At 43.8% G+C, this 19,653-nt stretch overlaps 1 protein-coding gene across 1 annotated transcript; it reads right to left on the bottom strand.

Moving 5' to 3' along the window:
- Nucleotides 1–8,439: 8,439 nt before the first annotated feature.
- LOC114688650 (olfactory receptor 10A7-like) lies at nt 8,440–10,673 on the bottom strand. The gene is given in 2 exon segments (XM_028863197.2): nt 8,440–9,196; nt 9,199–10,673. Coding segments are annotated over 2 exon segments (972 nt in total). The 5' UTR covers nt 9,884–10,673; the 3' UTR covers nt 8,440–8,909.
- Between the last annotated feature and the right edge of the window lie 8,980 nt (nt 10,674–19,653).

Here is a 19,653-nt window from a genome sequence, read left to right as displayed (position 1 = left end):
TAACTGAGGACCTAAATGCAGTTGATGGAAGCAAAGCAGGAAAGATTCACTTTTCTTGTGTGGCTGTGGGGATTTACATTTGTAGGTTGCCCATGCCCTATGGATGACCCCAAACAGAACACATGGGCAGCACTAATTGAACTTAGTGGGCTACCAAATAAAAAGACAGGATGTTAGATGGGATGGAAGTGGGAGGTATGTTGTGGAGAGACAGGGTGAGCTGGAGGGAGGGAGTGGAGGGTGGATACGACCTAGATATATTAGCCTCTTAAAACCTCTCTAGGACTACAGTTGCTGGGATGGGGTTGTGACTCAATAGTGGAGTACTTGCCTGGTGTGCGTACATCCTTAGGTTCAATCCTCAGCATCACGCAAAAGAAGGAAAATGTGATTTTTTATTTGAAGTCAAAGCATTAAGCTCTGATATTAGTAACTTGCCTAAAACACAGAGAAGGATGTCTAGAGCTAGGGTATACAGAAAACTCTTGATATGTGGGTGACAACTCTCCTCTACCCCATGCTTGGTCTGTTTTTTTTTTCTGTTTAGTTTCTAGGTTTTTTTCCAAATATTTAATATTTTGGTATGGACAGATGTGTATTATAGACTACATGAAGATGAGATTTATAGTGTCATCAGGTCTCAATTTTAGAGATATTACATAGGACCTGTGCTTTGGTAGACATCAGTTGGATGTAATTCCAGTCACAGACCCTTATGTAGAATCAGACACTAAGCCAAATCCAACTATGTCCCATACACATTTTTCCAAGCAATGGGGCGGGGTATAATCAACTATCCTCAAGAATTTATTGGGAGAAAAAAAATAAGGGATAGCTACATCAATGACAGCTCTAAAATGCAGACCAATGTGAGTCCTGGAAAAGGATATCTATTATTTTAGTTCCTATCAAGGATGCCTCAATGCTAAGTAAGCATTAACTCTAGGCTGTGGAGCCACCCAGGGGCTTCTTGAGCTTGGGTTTGGCTTCTATCTTTAGTGTTTATTACAATCTTAAACAGACACTTTACTAAGTAGTTATCAGTGAGATGCTTTTAAAATGAAAGGTGGCTCTGTCATCAACCTGGTGGGACGCTCTTTTCCTCTGAGAAGTCTTCTGCCCTCCTTCCGAGAGTCGTCCTCCCTCCCTGGCCTTCCACTGCCCTCTTTTTGCCCCCACCCACATCACCGTCTTCACTTCTGTGCTGCCACCCATCCCTGAGTGCTCCAAATGCAGCCCGAGTGCTCCAAATGCAGCCCGAGTGCTCCAAATGCAGCCCGAGTGCTCCAAATGCAGCCCGAGTGCTCCAAATGCAGCGAGATGCTCTTAGAAATGCATTTGGAAGAGCTCGTTTGTACACACACAGCTGGAGGCAGTGGAGCTCTGAAGCCCAGAGATAGAATATTCAGAGAATACCCTGCCTCAAAAGTGTTTCCTAGCCCTCCCTTCTCTCCTCCCCTCCCCTCCTTTCATCTTTTCTCCTTTCCTTTCTTCCCCTCTCTTCTTCCTCCCTCCCTTCCTCTCTATCTCTGTCTCTGTAGATATCTCAATCAGTCTGACTGCTGAGTTCTTTCTCTCCTTCCCCTTCCTTTATTTCTTTTAAGTATGTAGGCATTTCATCCTGTGCCTTGCTATGATAAGCAAATATATTTACTAAATAATCAACTCAGTGTTTGTCTCCTCCTGTGCACTCAGTTGGACACTTAGCAAGCCAGATTCTTAGAAGTATGGTTTCTGTCAACATCCTCACAAATAGGCACACGTGTCTTGGTAAACACCAGACATATTCAATACATCACTACTTTCACCAATAATTTATCCTCAGACAAATCCTATATCTTTAATAGTTGTTGTATAAAATGGACAATGTAATGTAGTTATGAAAAATAGCGTCTAAGGGTCACAAAGGACTCATGGGATATGTGGGGAAATCAAAAGTAAAGACATTCTTTGTACAAGGATTTCGGGAATGAAAAGGGTTTTGTGATAGGTCCTCTTGGGTTCTAGGATCACCCTGAAGAATGTTGTGATGGCAAGAGTTAAAGCTACTATTTTTTCTAGTTGTGGCAAATCAGAAAATTTGAGAAATCAGAACTGGAGACATGGACAAATGTTTTATCTTGAGGTTATGTACAAAGGAATAAGGATTTGGATCTAATTTTAACTCTGAGTATGAACAAATGTTTAAATCCCTTCAATTGTTACAGACAAAACTGAGGAGATCTCTCAAGAGAAGGTAGAATATTAACTGATCTTCTATGGTCTCTAATTCCACAACCGCTTGTCAAAGAAGGACCTGGTGCACAGACAGCAGACCCTGAGGGGTCAGAGATATGGAAGCATGAAAGAGCCTGAGTTTTAGCTAAAGGTGCTTGAAATTTGGAAACAGTGTGTCTATGGGAAAACAGTCTATTTAGTACTTTATGCATGTTGTGTCATGTAAAAGCAATCATTATTCGCTTTGGGGTCATCCATGTTGTGCATTATGGGTGAATTCTTTGAGATGGTAGAAGCCAGGAGTGAAAAGCAAAGGTTGTGGGGTGTGAGAGACAAGCTCAACAGGGTGTTTCTCCACTGATAAAATCCTAATGTGCAAAAGCCACTTGATTCATCTATGTCAGTTCTGTCTGTCTCTCTGTCTGTCTTTCCATCCATCCTATCTATTCACTTATCTATTTACTATCTATCTATCTATCTATCTATCATCTATCTATCATCTCTCCATCATTAGTCTGTCGTATCTAGCAAACATCCATCTATGCTCATCTTCATCTATCATCTATCTATCTCATAATCTATCTAATCTATCTGCCTATTATCTATCTTATAGCTAAACAAACACCCATCTTCTAAAACCTATGTATCTATGTATCTCATATCTAATTATCTATACATCTACTATATCTATCAATACTATCCATCATTTATTGCTCATGTATGTATGTATGTATGACATATCTATTTATATATTGAGATAAAACTACTATTCCTGAGGATTAAGCCATTTAGTGTCTCTAAAAGTGCTCAGAATCTATAATATGGACCTGATATCTTGTCTGCTCTAGAAAAGAAAAACATCTGTTCCTGTCATTCTTTTATTTTACCCACAAAGAATAGCACTGGGTCTTCATACCTGATAGCTGTCAGTAGAGAAGTACTGATCCTTTCTTGTTGATTCTGACTGTGAAGGAGACTCCGATACCTACATAGATTCAGCTTCTGCTTAGAGAAGGAGATGCCAAAGAACGAAACCTTTCAATTTGCCTTGAAAGGAAGTGTTACACACACACACACACACACACACACACACACACACACACACACACACTTTGTTTCTTTTCTGTCTTTAGCTCTTGAAGTTGCTGAGTGGACTGTCCACACTGTGAGAAGGAGTAGGCATGCAAATTTAAGCCAGAGCTTTGGACCCCAGAGACTTCTGTGGTCTCCGTGGATTGGGAAAGGAGTGCAGAGGAAAGTCTCTCACTGAAGCTCTGCAGAGACTGAAGAGGATGGACAGAGGCCAGGAAGCTTCTGAGCCACCTTCCCTTCATGCTAACGGGCATGGAGGTTGTTTTCTTGAATTTCAGGCCCTGCTCTTGGTGCTGATGTGTCTGATGTCCATAGAATAGGAAAATGTGATAGACAGAGGCTGGAAATGCTACTTATTGAAAGCCTATCTGTCACCTACATCCACAGCACCAGTGTCTACAGTAGTCAGAGGTGGAAGGAACAAGATGTCCTTTGAAGAGGACACAGTGGAATATTGTTTAGCCTTAAGAAATTGAGGGGGTTCTGACAGATGCTACGACATGGATAGACCTTGAAAGCATTGTGTCAAGTGCAATAGTCACAGAAAGACTAGAAAGGGCTGGAGAGATGGCTCAGAGGTTGAAAACACTCAGAGGTTAGAGTTCCAGAGTGCCTCAGTTCAGTTCCCAGAACCCACCTGGTGGTAACTCACTACCATCTGTAGCCTCGGTTCTGGTGAATCTGATGCCCTCTTCTGGCTTCTATAGGAATTGTACATATATGGTGTAAAGACGTAACAGGCAAGCAAACATTCACACATTAAAAAAAAAAAAAACCTTTAAGAAATCTTTCCTCGAAATATCATCAAACCCTAGCTGAAACAAACTAATTTTTGAGACAAGGTTTCTCTGTGTAGCCCTTGATGTTGTGGAACCCACTCTGTAGACCAGGCTGGTCTTGAACTCACAGAGATCCACCCGACTCTACCTCCCAAGTGCTGGGATTAAAGGTGTGCACCACCACCACGGAGCAAACTTTTTTCTTTTAAAAATATTTTTTATCTATTCTTTGAAATTCTATATATGTATTCAATGTATTTTCATCATATCCACACCCATTTCCTCCCCTCCAACTTCCTCTGGCCCCTCCAACATTTTCACATACTAAAGGTCTAAAAATTATTTATATTTAATTCTTTCTCCCAAAAACCACAGTTTATAGCAACCAAAGAAAAACCCACAAGTATATTATAGAACATTTTCCCTAACGTACTGTTTACTCATGTTATTTTTTCACTATTTTATTTTAGAATATCGTTTGTTTATTCTTTGGACAATTCGTAAGTGTATACGATGTATCTTGACCATATCCATCACGACTTCCCCCTCCCACTTCCCCCAGCCATGTCTCCCTTCACCTTTGGTTCCACTCCATCTTATTTTCAAATGCACAGAGTCGGATTTGTGCTGCCGGCGGAAGCGTGCATGAATTATGCGAGCTTGAGTCTGTGCAGGCGGACGCAGCCGCGATGAGCTCATGTACGCAACAGCCATGTCATGTTATGAAGACAGCTTTTCCAGCCCTCCTCCCTATCCTTCAGCCTTTATGTTCTTCTCATTGCTTCTTCCATAGTCACTAGCCCTGGGTGTCGTGTGTGTGTGTGTGTGTGTGTGTGTGTGTGTGTGTGTGTGTGTCCTTTTGCCTTTGCGTGTAACCTAGAATGCTTGTGAAAAGCCTTCCACACACTTTATCCTTAATCATATAAACACTTGTGACAAAAAACACATTGACTCCTGATCTCCATACATCTATTCATGCTATGGCAGATTATTTTTTTCTTGTGATGAAACAACGCATCTTTTAAAAGCTAAACTGAACATCACAATATTTGAAAAATATTTACTAACTCCGTCTGTCTCTACCCAAACAGAGCTGAGCTCCTTCCCCAAGCAAGTCACGTGGTGGGTCCATAGTTGGCTGTCTTCTGAATGAGGACAGAAAAACATCACAGAGTTGATCTCAACAGATTTGAAACTCAGCTGTTGACCTGTATTTCAGAAGCCATACACCTTGACAAATTAAACTGATTTTAAACCACCCAAATAAATCACTATGGCCTTGCCTTTCTCTCAGGATCATTGAGAAGACAAAAATAGCAACTGGAGATGTCACTCAGCTCAGTATAAATTAGATTATCTGTGGTGATTTATTGTGCCTCCAATATACTGTGTCTCCCAATAAAACTTACCTGAGGACCAGAGGAAAAGGCCAGCCTAGTAAACACGGGAGTCAGACAATAACAGCACATACCTTTAATCCTATCACTTGGCAGGCAGGGATCTGTCTGGATCTCTGTGAGTTCAAGGCCACACTGGGAACAGAGCCAGGCATGGTGGCACATGTCTTAAATTCCAACACTAGTTAACCATGGAGGTCTGGAGGTCTGTACAGACAGACAGGACGTGACAGAGCTGTGCTGGAAGAGGAAGTGATGTAGTTGGACAGAGAGAGCAAATCAGAGGGCAGAATAGCAAGGCATATAGGCATGGGTAGACAAGAAGTATCTCACATTTGGAAGTTGTGGAGTTAGTGAGGTGAGGTTAGCTGTGGCTGTACCTATTCCTCTGATCTCTCTCAAGCTTTAACTCCTATATCTGTCTCCTTGTTTGTTTGTTTTTTATTTAATAAGACCATTTAGAAATTTATCTACAATTACCCTCCAATGGGATCATTTTCATTATTACCATTACGCAGGTATGAAGTATAGGCACTTTTGAAAATTAAATTAGCAGAAACATTTCCCATGTTGGCATGAAAACTGACACTGAGTAGGTAGAGTCTCAACAAATACTAGTTGATTTCCATAACAATGTTACAAGATATTGCTTGGTGTAGTAGCCAGTCTCAGGGTCTTCTGAGGTAGTAGCTATGTTTTGTACAAAAGGGTGTTAGATTAAACAATTATTTAAAAATCGTAGTACTGTGGTGGTTTGAATGATGAATGTCTCCCATCATCTTGGGCAGTAGAACACTTGGTCCCCAGTTGGTGGCCCTGTTTGGGGATGTTTAGGTATGGTCTTTCTGGAGGAGGTGTGCCACTGGGAATGGGCTCTGAGGCTTCAAGTGATAGTCCCAGCTCATATTTCCTCTGCTTTCTGCTTGTGGTTCTAGATGTAAGATGCTAGCTTCCAGCTCCACTCTGCCATTGTGGACCCAGCCCTCTGAAACTATAAGCATAAATAACTCTTTCTTCTATAAGTTGCTTTGACCATGGTGCTTTATCACAGCAACAGAAAAGTAACTATTGTAAGTGCTCAGGAAGGACCACAATCTTCTAAACACGACGTTGCGCACACCATCATACTTTCTCTAGGGCTTACTTTATGCTCTGTGGACAGGAAGGAGTGGGCTTGGGGCTCATTGGTCTCTATAGTGCCCAACACCCAGGGTTGCTGTAGAGGTATAAGGAGGCAGTCTGTGTAAAATATGCATACTAGATGATGGTGGTGGTGGTGGGGATGTTAAAAGTCAATGTGCACAGTTATTGTAGAGGAATAAAGAGGCAGTCAGTGTAAAATACTAGATGATGATGGTGGTGGTGGTGATGTTAAAAGTCAATATGCACAGGGTTATTGTAATGGTGCTTTGATACTAGTGCCATGTGTATGAACATCTTTATTTTAACTCGGCCCAGAGCTGTTTTTTAACTGAGATGATTATGCGATTTCACAACAAAATCCTTCCATTTCCTATGTAGTAGTAATAATGTTGCCATAGTTACCACAATCACCATTGTCATCCCTATCATCACCATCACTACCACCACCACAGTCATCATCACTATTATTACCGTTCAAGTACTAGGCTAAGGGTTAGGGCTAAAACCAAGAGTTATATCAAGAGATCGAAAACTCAACCCGAACAGGCTTAAGTAGAAGTGAATTTATTTGTTCACAGAAGGGGTCTTTCCATGTGTAGACCAAACTTCAGGTAGGATTGGATGTCATTAGGACCTCATTGCTGTCTCTCCACTAGATCGGTTTTTCTTTTGTTGACTCTATTATCAAGCAGGAACTCCTGTTTCTTGTTAATATGCATATGTATATTTTTGTTAATATGTATATGTGTGTGTATACATTTATGTAAGGGTATGTGCATCAGTGCAGTTCCCACATTGGCCAGAAGAAGACATTGAATCTGCTGGATCTCTGGGCAAGTGATAGCCAACATGGATGTTGGGAAGGTAATTGGTCCTCCAGAAGAGTAGTGAGTGCTCTTAACTGCTGAGCCTTCTCTGCTAAAGCCCAGCATCTACATCTCCTACAATCCTATAAATGTGTTGGTTAGTTTTACATCCACTTGACACAAACTAGTCATTTGGGAAGAGGGACTCTCAATGGAGAAAATGTCTGCATGAGATTGTAAGTCTGTAGAACATTTTCTTGATTAGTGATTGATATGGGAGGGCCTTGTCTACTGTAGGTGATGGGCTGATGGTCCTGGGTTATATAAGAAAGCAGCTGAGCAAACCATTAGGTGGTCCAAGTAAGCAGTACTCCTCCATGGTTTCTGTTCAGCTCCTAACTCCAGGTTCATTACTTGAGTTCCTGCCCTGACTTCCTTCAGTGATGGACTGTGACCTAAGAGTTTTAAAATGAAATAAACATTTTCCTCCTCAAGTTGCTTTTGGCCATGGTCTTTTATCACAGCAACAAAAGCCCTCATTAAGGGCCTGGAGAGATGGCTCAGAGGTTAAGACCACTGATTGCTCTTCTAGAGGACCTGAATTCAATTCCCAGCAACTGCATGGTGGCTCACAGCCATCTGTAATGAGATCTGGTGCCCTCTTCTAGCCTGTAGTCATATATGCTGTATACATAATAAATTAATAATTTTTTTTTTTAAAAAAAACCCTCATTAAGATGAAGAAAAAATCTAAGAGAGAAATATTGAGATCTGGCTTTCTGATGTAGAATTATTAATGTCTGCAATTCCTCAATTATCCGTCTGTGAAGGTTAAGTTTTCATATAACTCCAGCCTCCTTCACATAAAGGCTGAGGATATCAATTGCCTCTTGATTTTAGATCTTCCCACAGACTTTAAATTGTCTAATCTAAATAACAGTATGTCATGTGACCAAAGTCTTGACAATCCCTCACACAAATGGATCTCCCCTCTTATATTTCAGCTACTGTAGGAAAAGCCATGCCTTACTCAGCTCTTTGGTCTCAAAAGAAGTATGTGGATCGAATCTTCTTCATTTAAAGCATGCTAACATTGATCAACACCCATTTGCATGAGCAAAATTAGCCCTTGTCAAACATGCCACGAAGGTAGGTCCAGCCTAGGTTACCCTAACACTCAGCCAATTGAAAGTGACTGAGAATAAGCTACAGGCTTTAAGACGCTAAATTTGAAAATGATTTGTTACACCACATTCTTTCAGAAGATGCTAGTTAATGCATTCTAGTGGGCGTAAAGTGGATTTTTTATCCACTTTTATTTAAAATAACCAATGATCGGAGGTGTTCGTGCCTTCTCTTGGGTAGGAAAATGGAAGCAGCCATGGGTTCCCTAGAAGAAAGTGAGAGTATTAAGCCGACCAGGGGAAGTGGGCCTCAGCAATTTCTTGACTCTGAAAGGTGGTAGAGGACAGAGTTCACTCATGGAATCTAGACCCTTGCCGGCCACAGCACACACGCCCGAAGGCGGCCTTGACCTCCTTGTTCCTCAGGCTGTAGATGAGAGGGTTGAGCATGGGGGTCACCATGGTGTATGACAGGGACACCACTTGCTTGCTCTCAGGAGAGTAGCTGGCTTTGGGGCGCAAGTGGATGACCCCAGTTGTGCCATAAAACAGAATCACCACGATGAGGTGGGAGGCACAGGTGGACAGGGCCTTTTGGCGCCCAGAGGCTGATGGCATCCGAAGGACAGCAGCCAAATCATGATGTAGGACGTAGCTATGAGACAGAAGGGAACCATGATGACGAGGACAGTGGCTACAAACACGTTGGCCTCGAAGACTCTGGTGTCTGCACACACCAGGCTCAGCAGAGGTGCTATGTCACAGAAGAAGTGCCTGATGCCCCGTGACCCACAGAAGGGGAAATTAAAGAGCCAGATGGTGAAGACCAGAGCCACTGGTATTCCTGAAAGCCAGCAGGTGGCGGCCAGCAGGTGGCACAGCCTCAAGCTCATGATGGCACCATATCGCAGAGGCCTACAAATGGCCAGGAAGCGGTCCCAGGCCATGACCGTGAGGAGGAAACACTCGGATGTGACTAAGGACAGCACTAGGAGCAGCTGCAGGGCACAGCTTATGGGGAACATCCCTCGTCCAGGCCGCAGCAGGGTCACCAGCAGACGGGGCGCCACGTCTAGTGAGAAGCAGATCTCCACCAGTGCCAGCTGCCGCAGGAAGAAGTACATGGGCACACGCAGGCCTGGGTCCAGGCTGGTCAGCATGACGATGAGTGTGTTGCCTAGCAACGTGAGCAGGAAGGCGGCCAGGAAGAGCACTGCTAGCATTGGACGCAGGGAGGGCACGTGTGAGAAGCCCAGCAGCACGAACTCCAGCTCACTTGAGTGGCTCTGATTGGTCCAGGGAGATGATGCCCAGGAGGGTGGCATGGACTCAGGACTCAAGGACACTGCGCTACGGACCTAAGAGGAACCCTATGGAGTACCAGAGGGAGGAGGCGATGAAGTGAGAATTGCAGCCTGTAGGTTCTGTCCTCTATAATCAAAGGCAAGCCTATCCAAAATGCAAATCAAATCCTCTCACCCCCAAGGACTTTCTTAAACACCTCAGTAAGTGTAGAATGAATGAAATGACCTCATCTGCTGACCTAACTCCTCCCTATCTCTCCGGTCTATGTTCCATGGATCTCCATCCAGCATATGTGTACCACCTTTGCACCATTTACAGGGTCTTTACACCTCTCATTCTCTCTTCTCCAACCACTTTTTCCATGTCAGTTTATAAGCACGGACATGGGTCTTGGCTACATCTCCATACACATTTCCCTTTATTCTTCCAAGAGGTTCCCATGATCCTCAACATTCTCCCCCCCGCCCAAGCAGCCAGCATGCCCTCCCCAGGGTCTTTGCATATACACAGTTCTGTTCCTTCCATATGTTGGCATCATTTGACCATTCTCAGTCTCCAGGTCTATATTAAAATATCACCTTCGAGGCTGCCAATATGGCTCAGTGAGTAAAGGAGCTTGCCGCAAAGCCTGAAGACCTGAGTTCAAGCCTCAGTACCCATATAGTGGAAGAAGAGACCCAACTCCTGTAAGTTGTTCTCTGACATCTACATGGCACATGCATTCACCCACTTGCACATTCTTTCACACACAAATAGATAAACAAGTAACAACTCTGAGAGTACATACCTTGGTGGCCAGAATAAAACAAGTGACTGCCCCTTCTACTATTTACATTTTCTGATTGTAGTTGCAACGGAACAAATACTAAGTTGAATTTACCTTCTATTCAACAAAGTCTAATAATTCTGCAATCTGTGAGCTTCATGGGTCATGCTACCTCATCTGCTGTCCAGGAGATTATTCTCCACTAAATACCATCAAAAAATTGTCTCTCATGTGGGTTTTGTGAAAAATCAATTTTGAGTAGGATATATGGAGTTTCTGGGCCCAGGGAGATAGCTCTGTGTGTAAAGAGCTTGCTACGTAGACAGGAAGACTCGAGTTTAGAAATCCACCACGTAAAAGCAGAGGGCTGCCTCTGTCACCCCAATGTGGCTCATGGGAGATGAGGTGTAGAGGCAGGCAGCTCCTAAGGGCTGCTTGTCAGCCAGAGTCTGACTGAAACAGCGAATTCCACATTCAGTGCCAGACCCTGTCTGAGAAAACACGGTAGAGGGGTTGGACCAATGGTGTACTGAGTAAGAGCTTGTTGTGTAAGCCTGGGGCGCTGCATTCAAGTCCCTAGCACCCCTGTAAAAACCAAGTATAGCTTAATATGCCTGTAACTGCAGTGTTGGGGGAGCTGAGGCATGTGGATCATGTGAGCTCCTTTTCTAACGAGTCTGGGTGAAACGGCAAGCTTCTGGCTCACTGAGGGGCCATGTCTTAAAGGAATGAAGGAGTGACTGAAAAGGAAGACAAAACGTCCTCCTCTGGCCTCTGGATGCGTGCTTATGAATACACAACACTCATCCATGTGCACGCTACGTGTACATACTACACCAGAAATTGTTAAAAATTAAAAAGTGGAGAACAGTGGGTGAAGACACCAACCCTGACCTCTGGCCTCTACATTCAAATGCACAGGCAAGCATACCTGTGTACACATGTGTATACACACACACACACACACACACACACACACACACACACACACACACACCAGAGCTGGGTCACAGTCAAATGTCCAAAGACATGTCGGTGACTTCAAAGCTCTCCTTTATATAGACTCCTATTGCATGCAAGATGAAGCTTAATTGTCTCATCATGACATTCACAGTCTCTTGGGGGGGCAGCTCCCAAATCCATCCATCATGCATCCATCCATCATCCATCCATCCATCATTCATCCATCAATCCATCATCATTCCACCCATCCACCCATCCATCCATCCATCCATCCATTCACCCATCCATCCATCCATCCATCCATCCATCCAATCCAGAAGGTAACTCACAACACCAGATACTACAGCAGGAACTGACCTTGGATCCAAGTTTTAAATGGAAAGGGACCTGTTCCTCAACTTCTGATGCTTGGGCAGAGAGAGGGGATTCTTAATCAGAAAGGGAAAGGTTGCACAGAAGGATGTCGTAGAATGACATCCTAACACCTGGTCTCCTGTGGAGCTCATCACACATTCTCACAGCACCATCTGTTGCATGCATATCCCTTTGTTTTACTTAACACAATGCCTGGCTCATAGTGGGTGAAGAATCTGTATTTACAAAATGGTTGAACACCTGTCTTGTTCATAATTCCACCTCTAGTTTTTACTTCAGTGCCTGGCATAGATAACAGAAAATCAGAAGTACTTAATTTGTTTGTTTGTTTTTCAAGACAGGGTTTCTCTATGTAACCCTGGCTGTCCTAGAACTTGCTCTGTAGACCAGGTTGGCCTCGAACTCACAGAGATCTACCTGCCTCTGCCTCCTAAGTGCTGAGATCAAAGGCGTGTGTGACCACCACCTGGCCCACAAGTATTTCTTTTTTGAACATCTGTGGACAACCCTTGTTCTTGTTCTCCCTTTCCTTAAAACATCTTTATAATATCCCCCACATTCCCACTCTCTCTTCACACTCACCTTGGTGGTAAATGCTGTTTCCAGCTGCTTCACATCAGCCTGAGGTTAAGTCAGTCTCAGACCGTGTGGTGCCTGGCTGTGCATCTTCACATCTAGAAGTGAGTTTTATAGCAAATGAAACCGGGAGATGGTTCAGTGGGTAAGAGTGCTTCTTTGCAAGTACAAGGCCCCGAGTTCAATCCCCAGTAGCCAGGCGTGGCTGCATGTGCCTGGGAAGCCAGCGATGGGAAGGGAAACATAGGCAGATCCTCAGAACTTGCTGCCCGCTAGCCTAGTCAAAAGGGCTGGTTCAGTGACAGACCCTGTCTCAAGGTCGTAAGGTGGGGAGAAAGAAGACACTCTACACCAGTGGTTTTCAACCTGTGGGTCGCGACCCTATGGGGGTTGAATTACCCTTTCACAGGTGACACCTAAGACCATCTGCATAACTGACATTTACATTATAATTCATAATAGAAGAGAATTACAGTTATGAAACAGTAATGAAATAATTTTATAGTTGGGGGTCACCACAACATGAGGAACTGTATAAAGGGGCTGCAGCATTGGGAAGGCTGAAATCCACTGCTCTCCTGCTCATGCACAGGCACATATACTAGCACACTCATGTGCATGCACATTACCCCCCCCACACACACAGAGCGGGGCAGGATCTATCTTAAGAATGCAACAGAGGAAAGTTAAACAGAGATAACGGACATCTTTTCAACTCCAAGAGGAAAGCAATACTCTTAACCAATTTCCAGTGACATGGCAGGTTGAATGTAGATCAGAGCTTTACATTCAAGCTTTTCTATCAACCAGGCTTGGGCTCCCAGGTCTAAAAAGAAAAAAGCAATCTTGTCAAAATGCACTTGTGCACTAAGGGGATACCATCTCCATGGCAACCTCCCCAGCACAGGTCACCATCACCTTTCACATAATGAGTGTTGTAAGTTCATAACTGGCCATTCTTCTTTTCTCCTTGGCATCTCCAGTCCATTTTTTCAGTGCATTCACTGGAATTATGAGTGAGTACGTGTGTGTGTGTGTGTGTGTGTGTGTGTGTGTGTGTGTGTGTGAGAGAGAGAGAGAGAGAGAGAGAGAGAGAGAGAGAGAGAGAGAGAGAACAGAGAGAGAGGTTGAGTGTGTGTGAGAGAGACTGAAAGAGACTGCAGTATTGAGAACCACAGAAAAATTCCTGCACTCCTTCCTCGAGATGCTGCCTTCGTAAATATGCCTTTGGTGGCTGTATTTTTAATTCCTCTTCAACTGGTACCCAGACCACCAAGTCTTCATCACCTCTTCAGGGAGAAAAGGATGTCTCGGCTTGTTTGAAGGATTCTATCTAGTCTTACTTATTTGAGCCATATTTGTTGAGAATTTTTCTGTTTTATTTTCCAAAATGGGCAAGGCAACAAGGGCTCTCAACTGAAGAGTGTCTGGTGGCAAAGTTCCTTGAACAGTCCTGGATGTGAGGGCTGCTGGTTGCTATGTAGAAGCAAATATTTCTACAGGAAGGTGCACAGAACCAATTCAGGCTTCATAACTGGCTACTGCTGAAGGATTGGATGTGAGGGAAAAGGATGGAGAAGAATGAGACCTAACTGCTAAGAGTCTGTCCATAGACACAGGATGATGGCCTTTACTAAGACTGAAAGATTCAAGGATGCTCGAGTTTGGTGCTGAGGTGGGAAGGAAGAAGGAACGGCTTTGATAAGTTAAGAGAGTCTGCGACTTTCCTGTTGGGTTGTAGAGAAGGCTAACATTAGGTGTTTTCCTCTGTCACATCCACCTTCCTTTTTGAGACAGGGTCTTTGACTGAACCTGGAGCTTGCACTTTCAGCAAGGCTGGCTGGCTGGCCAGTGAGCTCCCAGGATCTGCTTGACTCCACGTCCCCTTGCTTCCCATCTCTGATGTTACAGATGATCCTTATGTGGATTTTGAGAACCCAAAATCAACTCATTATGCTTGGCACCAAGCAGTGTAACCACCGAACTGTTTCCCCTGCCCCTGCCCTATAGAGTCCAGTTTTAAAAGTAAAATTGCAATTGGTTTCAAAGCAGATTGTGTGTCTTTCATGTTTTCATCCATGGGATATTTTCCCCTGTTCCTATAACTGACTGGGCAATTGTCTGCCTTATGAGGCTGGCAGATAATATCCAGTCAATTCTAAATCACATGGGCCACACAGGGAATCCTTCAAGTCATCGTCAATCCAGTGAACTCCCAACTTGTTTCATGGAGCCACAGTGAGGATGAACTGAACCAATGCATTCAGTTCTCTGCCTGTGAGGTGGGTCCGTGGGTAAAAGTGCTTGCTGTCAAACTAAATGACCTGAGTTCAGTTCCCAAGATCCACATGATGAAGTAAAAAAAATGACTCCCCAAGTTGGCCTCTGACCCTCACACATGTACTATATAGCCACACACAAATAAACAAGTGCAATAAAAAACTAGAAGAATTCTATGCATGGTCCCAGCACACAGCAATCATTTGATAAATCTATTTTTATTATTACTTTACACAGTGAAGTTGTCTTCAGTTTCTTTTTTTAAAAAAAAAAAAAATAAGGAATAGGACATGATGGTGCATATCTGTAATTCCTGTCCTCATGAGGTTGACACAGGCGTAGTATGAGTTCCAAACAACCTGGGATATATACTGAGACCCTGTTTCAATCCCTGCCCCACCCCCAATAATGCAATGGACATTTGTAGACAAACTTCAGGTTTGTCTTACTTTTAAAAGTCGATTGTGTTGTGAGATAATTGAGAGAAGGAAAGGGCATAAAGGAAAGAAGGAAGAAGGTGAAGAGACAGAAGAAAGACAAGAAGGGAGGGTGGTAAGTATGGGAGGAGGGAGTTAGGAAGAAAGGGAGGAAGGTGGGAAGGAAGGAAAAAGGGAGAAATGAGGGGAGGAAGAATGGAAGAGAAGGAAGAAAGCGGGGAGAGAGGGAAAGGGAGAAGCATTAGGGATTGGTTGCCTTACAGCTATTGAGTATAATGTTTTCCTTGAGATCAGCCATTGCTCTTGATTTTCATATCAGGAAATGAGAAGCTCAGAATGGCGAGTCCTTCCCAAACACTCGGGGAATTCTCAATCCCCACCACCACCCACCTGTCACAGTTCTGTTCTGAAAAGTTAATTCTTGGGTGATGACTGAGTCAAGAAACAGAAGCCCAGGGACCCTCCAAACTCACAAGCAAAAGCAGAGACACCCTGCTCCTCCTACCTTTCAAGTAATGTGTTTAAAGAGACCATCCGTCCCTTATCCTTGAGTAACCACACAGTCCCAAGGAGAATGAAGATGGAGACCCTCCTCCTTGCTCACCTGCAGTCAATCTGGCTGAAAGCAGGTCCCAGGGTTATCAACCTCTGACCAGGGATACAGAGCTGTTTGTTTTCCCTGAGGAGTGCAGACTCCAGGCTCATTACCCATCCCCACTGTGCCCAATGGAGGCCAAGGGCAGGCAGCCTCTTTCTATTCATCCCTCCATCCTTGGCACAGGTAGGTTGAGTCACCTCTGTGGAGAGAAGGCCTGCTGTTTGCAGGGGTCTGGAGGGACAAATCCCCTCCTACTGTCAAGGTGGGAGTGTTAGCTGCACAGCTTGCTTTGGGGGAAAGCTGATAGAATCAAATCAGTGTCAGAGCAAGCCTTTCAAACAGCTAGGCAGTACCACCGCGTCTCAGTACCATGTGATGGAAATGCTCACACGAGGGGCTACGTGGGCACATGGAAGGATGTGTAAGGAGCACCAAGAGTGACATTGGGCATATACATTGATAAGCCCTGCGTGGGCTATAATGATTCATTCACTCTGCAGGAAAACACTGCAGACCTCTCTGTATTGAAAAAAAAAATGAGGATTTCCCAAAATGTTTAATTGAGTAAAGGTAGCTCTTTGCAGAGTGATATGATGGAGTAGCTCTCAGGAAAAAATGAGGAAAATGAAGAGGAGGAAGAAAGGTGGGGTCTAAATTGGAGGAGGAGAAATGAAGGAGAACAAGGAAAGGAAGAGGAGGAAGAAGAGGAAAGAGAAGAAAAGGAAGAGACTGAGGAGGAAGTGGAGAAAAGAAGAAGAGGAAGAGGAGAGGAGGCACATGTGTGGAGGTCAGAGGACAGCCTGCAGAGGTCAGTTTTCTCCTTCCACCCTCTTGGTTCTGGGAATCAAACTCAGGTCATCAGACGTGGTGGCAAGCATTGTTTGTCATGCACCAAGCCACCGCACTGGCCCACAACTAGACATTTCAGACAGCCGAGGTCAAAGCACTTGGACAGATGCTCGGTTAAATGGTGTCTAAACACTCTCCTTGCCCCAGCAGGATTAACTCTGGAGGACCCTATGGCAAGGGAAACCTGCCAGTGACTGGTAAACGAGGGTCACAGGATCACACCATGAAGACTTGAAAGAGACTGAGTCTACAGAAGCAGAAAGGGAAAGTGGGTTTTGCCTGCATCCACAGCATGGGGGAAATAACAAGATACAAGGAGTCAGTCAAACTTCAGGACAGAAGATGTGTTCTGTGGGCTTATTGCACAGTGTGGTACGATAGTTGACAATGAAGTACTGTACACTTGAAATGTGCTAAGAGACTCCCGTGTCTACACCATGTGTGGTGCACACACATGCACACACTTGCACAAATGACGATGCATATGTTAATTCAGTGGTGGCAATCATAATGCGTCGGTATATCAAGTGGTCAAGCTAAACACCTTAAGTCAGTTGGCATCCCAGAAGGCAGCGCTAATTAGACTCTGAGTTTGAAAAGATAAAAAGAAGAAAAGATAAACAAGGAAGGGCATGCTGAGATGATTGGAGGGAATGGTAGGGGTGGAGCTGGGGGTGGGTATGATCAAGATCCACCGAGTATGTGTGTGAAATTGTTAGAGAATAAATAAAATATATTTTTAAGAGTCATTTGCTTTGAGTAAACCAAGCTTTTATTGGCCCCTGATACCTCAATAAAACTTGAAGAATAAACTCTATCTCCAGCTCAAAAATGAAGCCTGATTGAATCTAAGATTAAACATGTTTTTAGAACAACTTTAATAGGTTCTTCCTGAAAAGGACCTATAAAGGCATTTACTACATGGCTGAAGTTTAATAATCTCTTTTAAAAAGAATGTGGTGGTATACACCTGTAATTCTGGCACTTGGAAAATAGAGGTAGAAAGATGAGGTGGGTGTTTGAGGTCAGCTTTGGCTACATAGTAAGTTGAGATCTAGCCTGAGCTACATGAGACCTTGTCTTTAAAAAAAACGAATGAAAGGATTACTTTGTCGTTGTTGTTTTTTCAAGACAGGGTTTCTTTGTGTAATAGCCCTGGCTGTCCTGAAACACACGCTGTAGACCAGGCTGGCCTTGAACTCACAGAGATCCTCCTGCTTCTACTTCCTGAGTGCTGAGATTAAAGTCGTGTGCCACCACAACTCCGCACAAATACATTTCTTTAAAAGATTCTTTTTTTCTTATTTCATGTGTGTAAGTGCTCTCTGCCTGTGTGTATGTAAGTGCACCATGCATGTGCAGTGCCTGCAGAAGCCAGAAGAGAGTGCTGGTTCCCCTGGAACTAGAGTCACAGACAGTTATGAGCAGAAAATAAACTCAGGTCCTCTGCAAGAGCAGCCAGTGCTCTTAACTGCTCCAGAACTTTTTATAAAGGACGAGATGATAAATATTTTGGGTGTTGCTGTAGCTACTTCAATTCTGCTACTGTAGAAAGGCCTCCAGATAAAGCCAGAAAGGAATTAGGGCCTGCATCCAGAAAACTATTTGTGGACACTAGCAGCTGAATATTATATAATGTCTGTGCATCATAAAGTCTTATTTTAATTAAAAAATATTTATTATATGTGTACATGTGTATGCCTGAGTGTATGTCTGTGCACCATATATATGAAATATCCACAGAGGCCAGAAGAGAGAATCCAATCCCCTGGAGCTGGAGTTAAAAATCATTGTGAACTGCCATGTGGGTGCTGGGAATTGAACCTGGGTCTTCTGAAAGCCAGTACTCTTAACCACTGGACCCTCTCTCCATCCCATGAAAGGTATGTATTATCTTTCATGCACTTCTCAATTCCCACTTTATAGAAGAGGTTTCTTTCTTTTTTTAAAAAAATATTATTTTGTGGAACTAGGGTTCTGTAGGAAATGCCTCAAAAATGCTGGCACGTCCATTTGAAAGCAGTCTACATGTGGTAGGTATTCAGTACACACATGCTGAACAGAATCAGGAGTCATTTCCCTGAGGGAACCATTCTCTCTCTCTCTCTCTCTCTCTCTCTCTCTCTCTCTCTCTCTCTCTCTGTGTGTGTGTGTGTGTGTGTGTGTGTGTGTGTGTGTGTGTGGTTTACTATGAGCTAGGAATGCAACAATAGCTCAGAGAGCATCCCTAAGTCTACCCAGAGGGGTGAAATGCACTTACTGAGTCGATGCCAGATTTGCCCACCTTGTACTCCATGGACCACATGTAGCCAAGGACCACTGCGGAGGAAGGCCTACACAAAACCATAATCCTACTCAAAACATGATGAGGGTTGTGGTGCCGGGAGATGGCTCAGCAGGTACAGTGCCCATCGTGTGGGAATGAGCAGCACTCCGTCCAAACAGACTTCAGCACCCCCACAAAAACCCAGTCAAAAAGAAGAGGTCAAAAGCTGAGGAGGATGGAGAGGGAAGTGTGGGGTAGAAATGATGTAAATACATTATTCATGAATGAAATCCTCAAAAACAAATGAATGTTTTAAAGAAAAATAATAAGATAAAAGGTCAGATGAAATAGTGCTTGGCGGTAGGGACAAGCAGATCTCTGGAGTGTGCTGATGGAAAACCTAACCAGTCAGTGAGTTTTGGGTTCAGTGTGACACTCTGTCTCAAAAAACAAGGTGGTGAGAGAGGAAGCTGAGCTCTGGTCTCCAAACATATGTACACAATACAATGCACATACACACAAACATGCACATATATACACACTACACACATCTACACACATGCAGCATTTTTTTTAAACTCTGAAGTTGGGGCTAGAGAGATGGCTCAGTGGTTAAGAGAATCAGTTGCTTTCCCAGGGAACCCAGGTTCAATTCCCAGCACTCACACAGCAACTCAGTA

Source organism: Peromyscus leucopus, chromosome 1 (genome assembly GCF_004664715.2).
Source record: "Peromyscus leucopus breed LL Stock chromosome 1, UCI_PerLeu_2.1, whole genome shotgun sequence".
NCBI classification, from domain to species: Eukaryota; Metazoa; Chordata; class Mammalia; order Rodentia; family Cricetidae; genus Peromyscus; species Peromyscus leucopus.
Note: the sequence above shows the minus strand (reverse complement) of the source record. Positions and strands in the feature narration are given on the sequence as shown.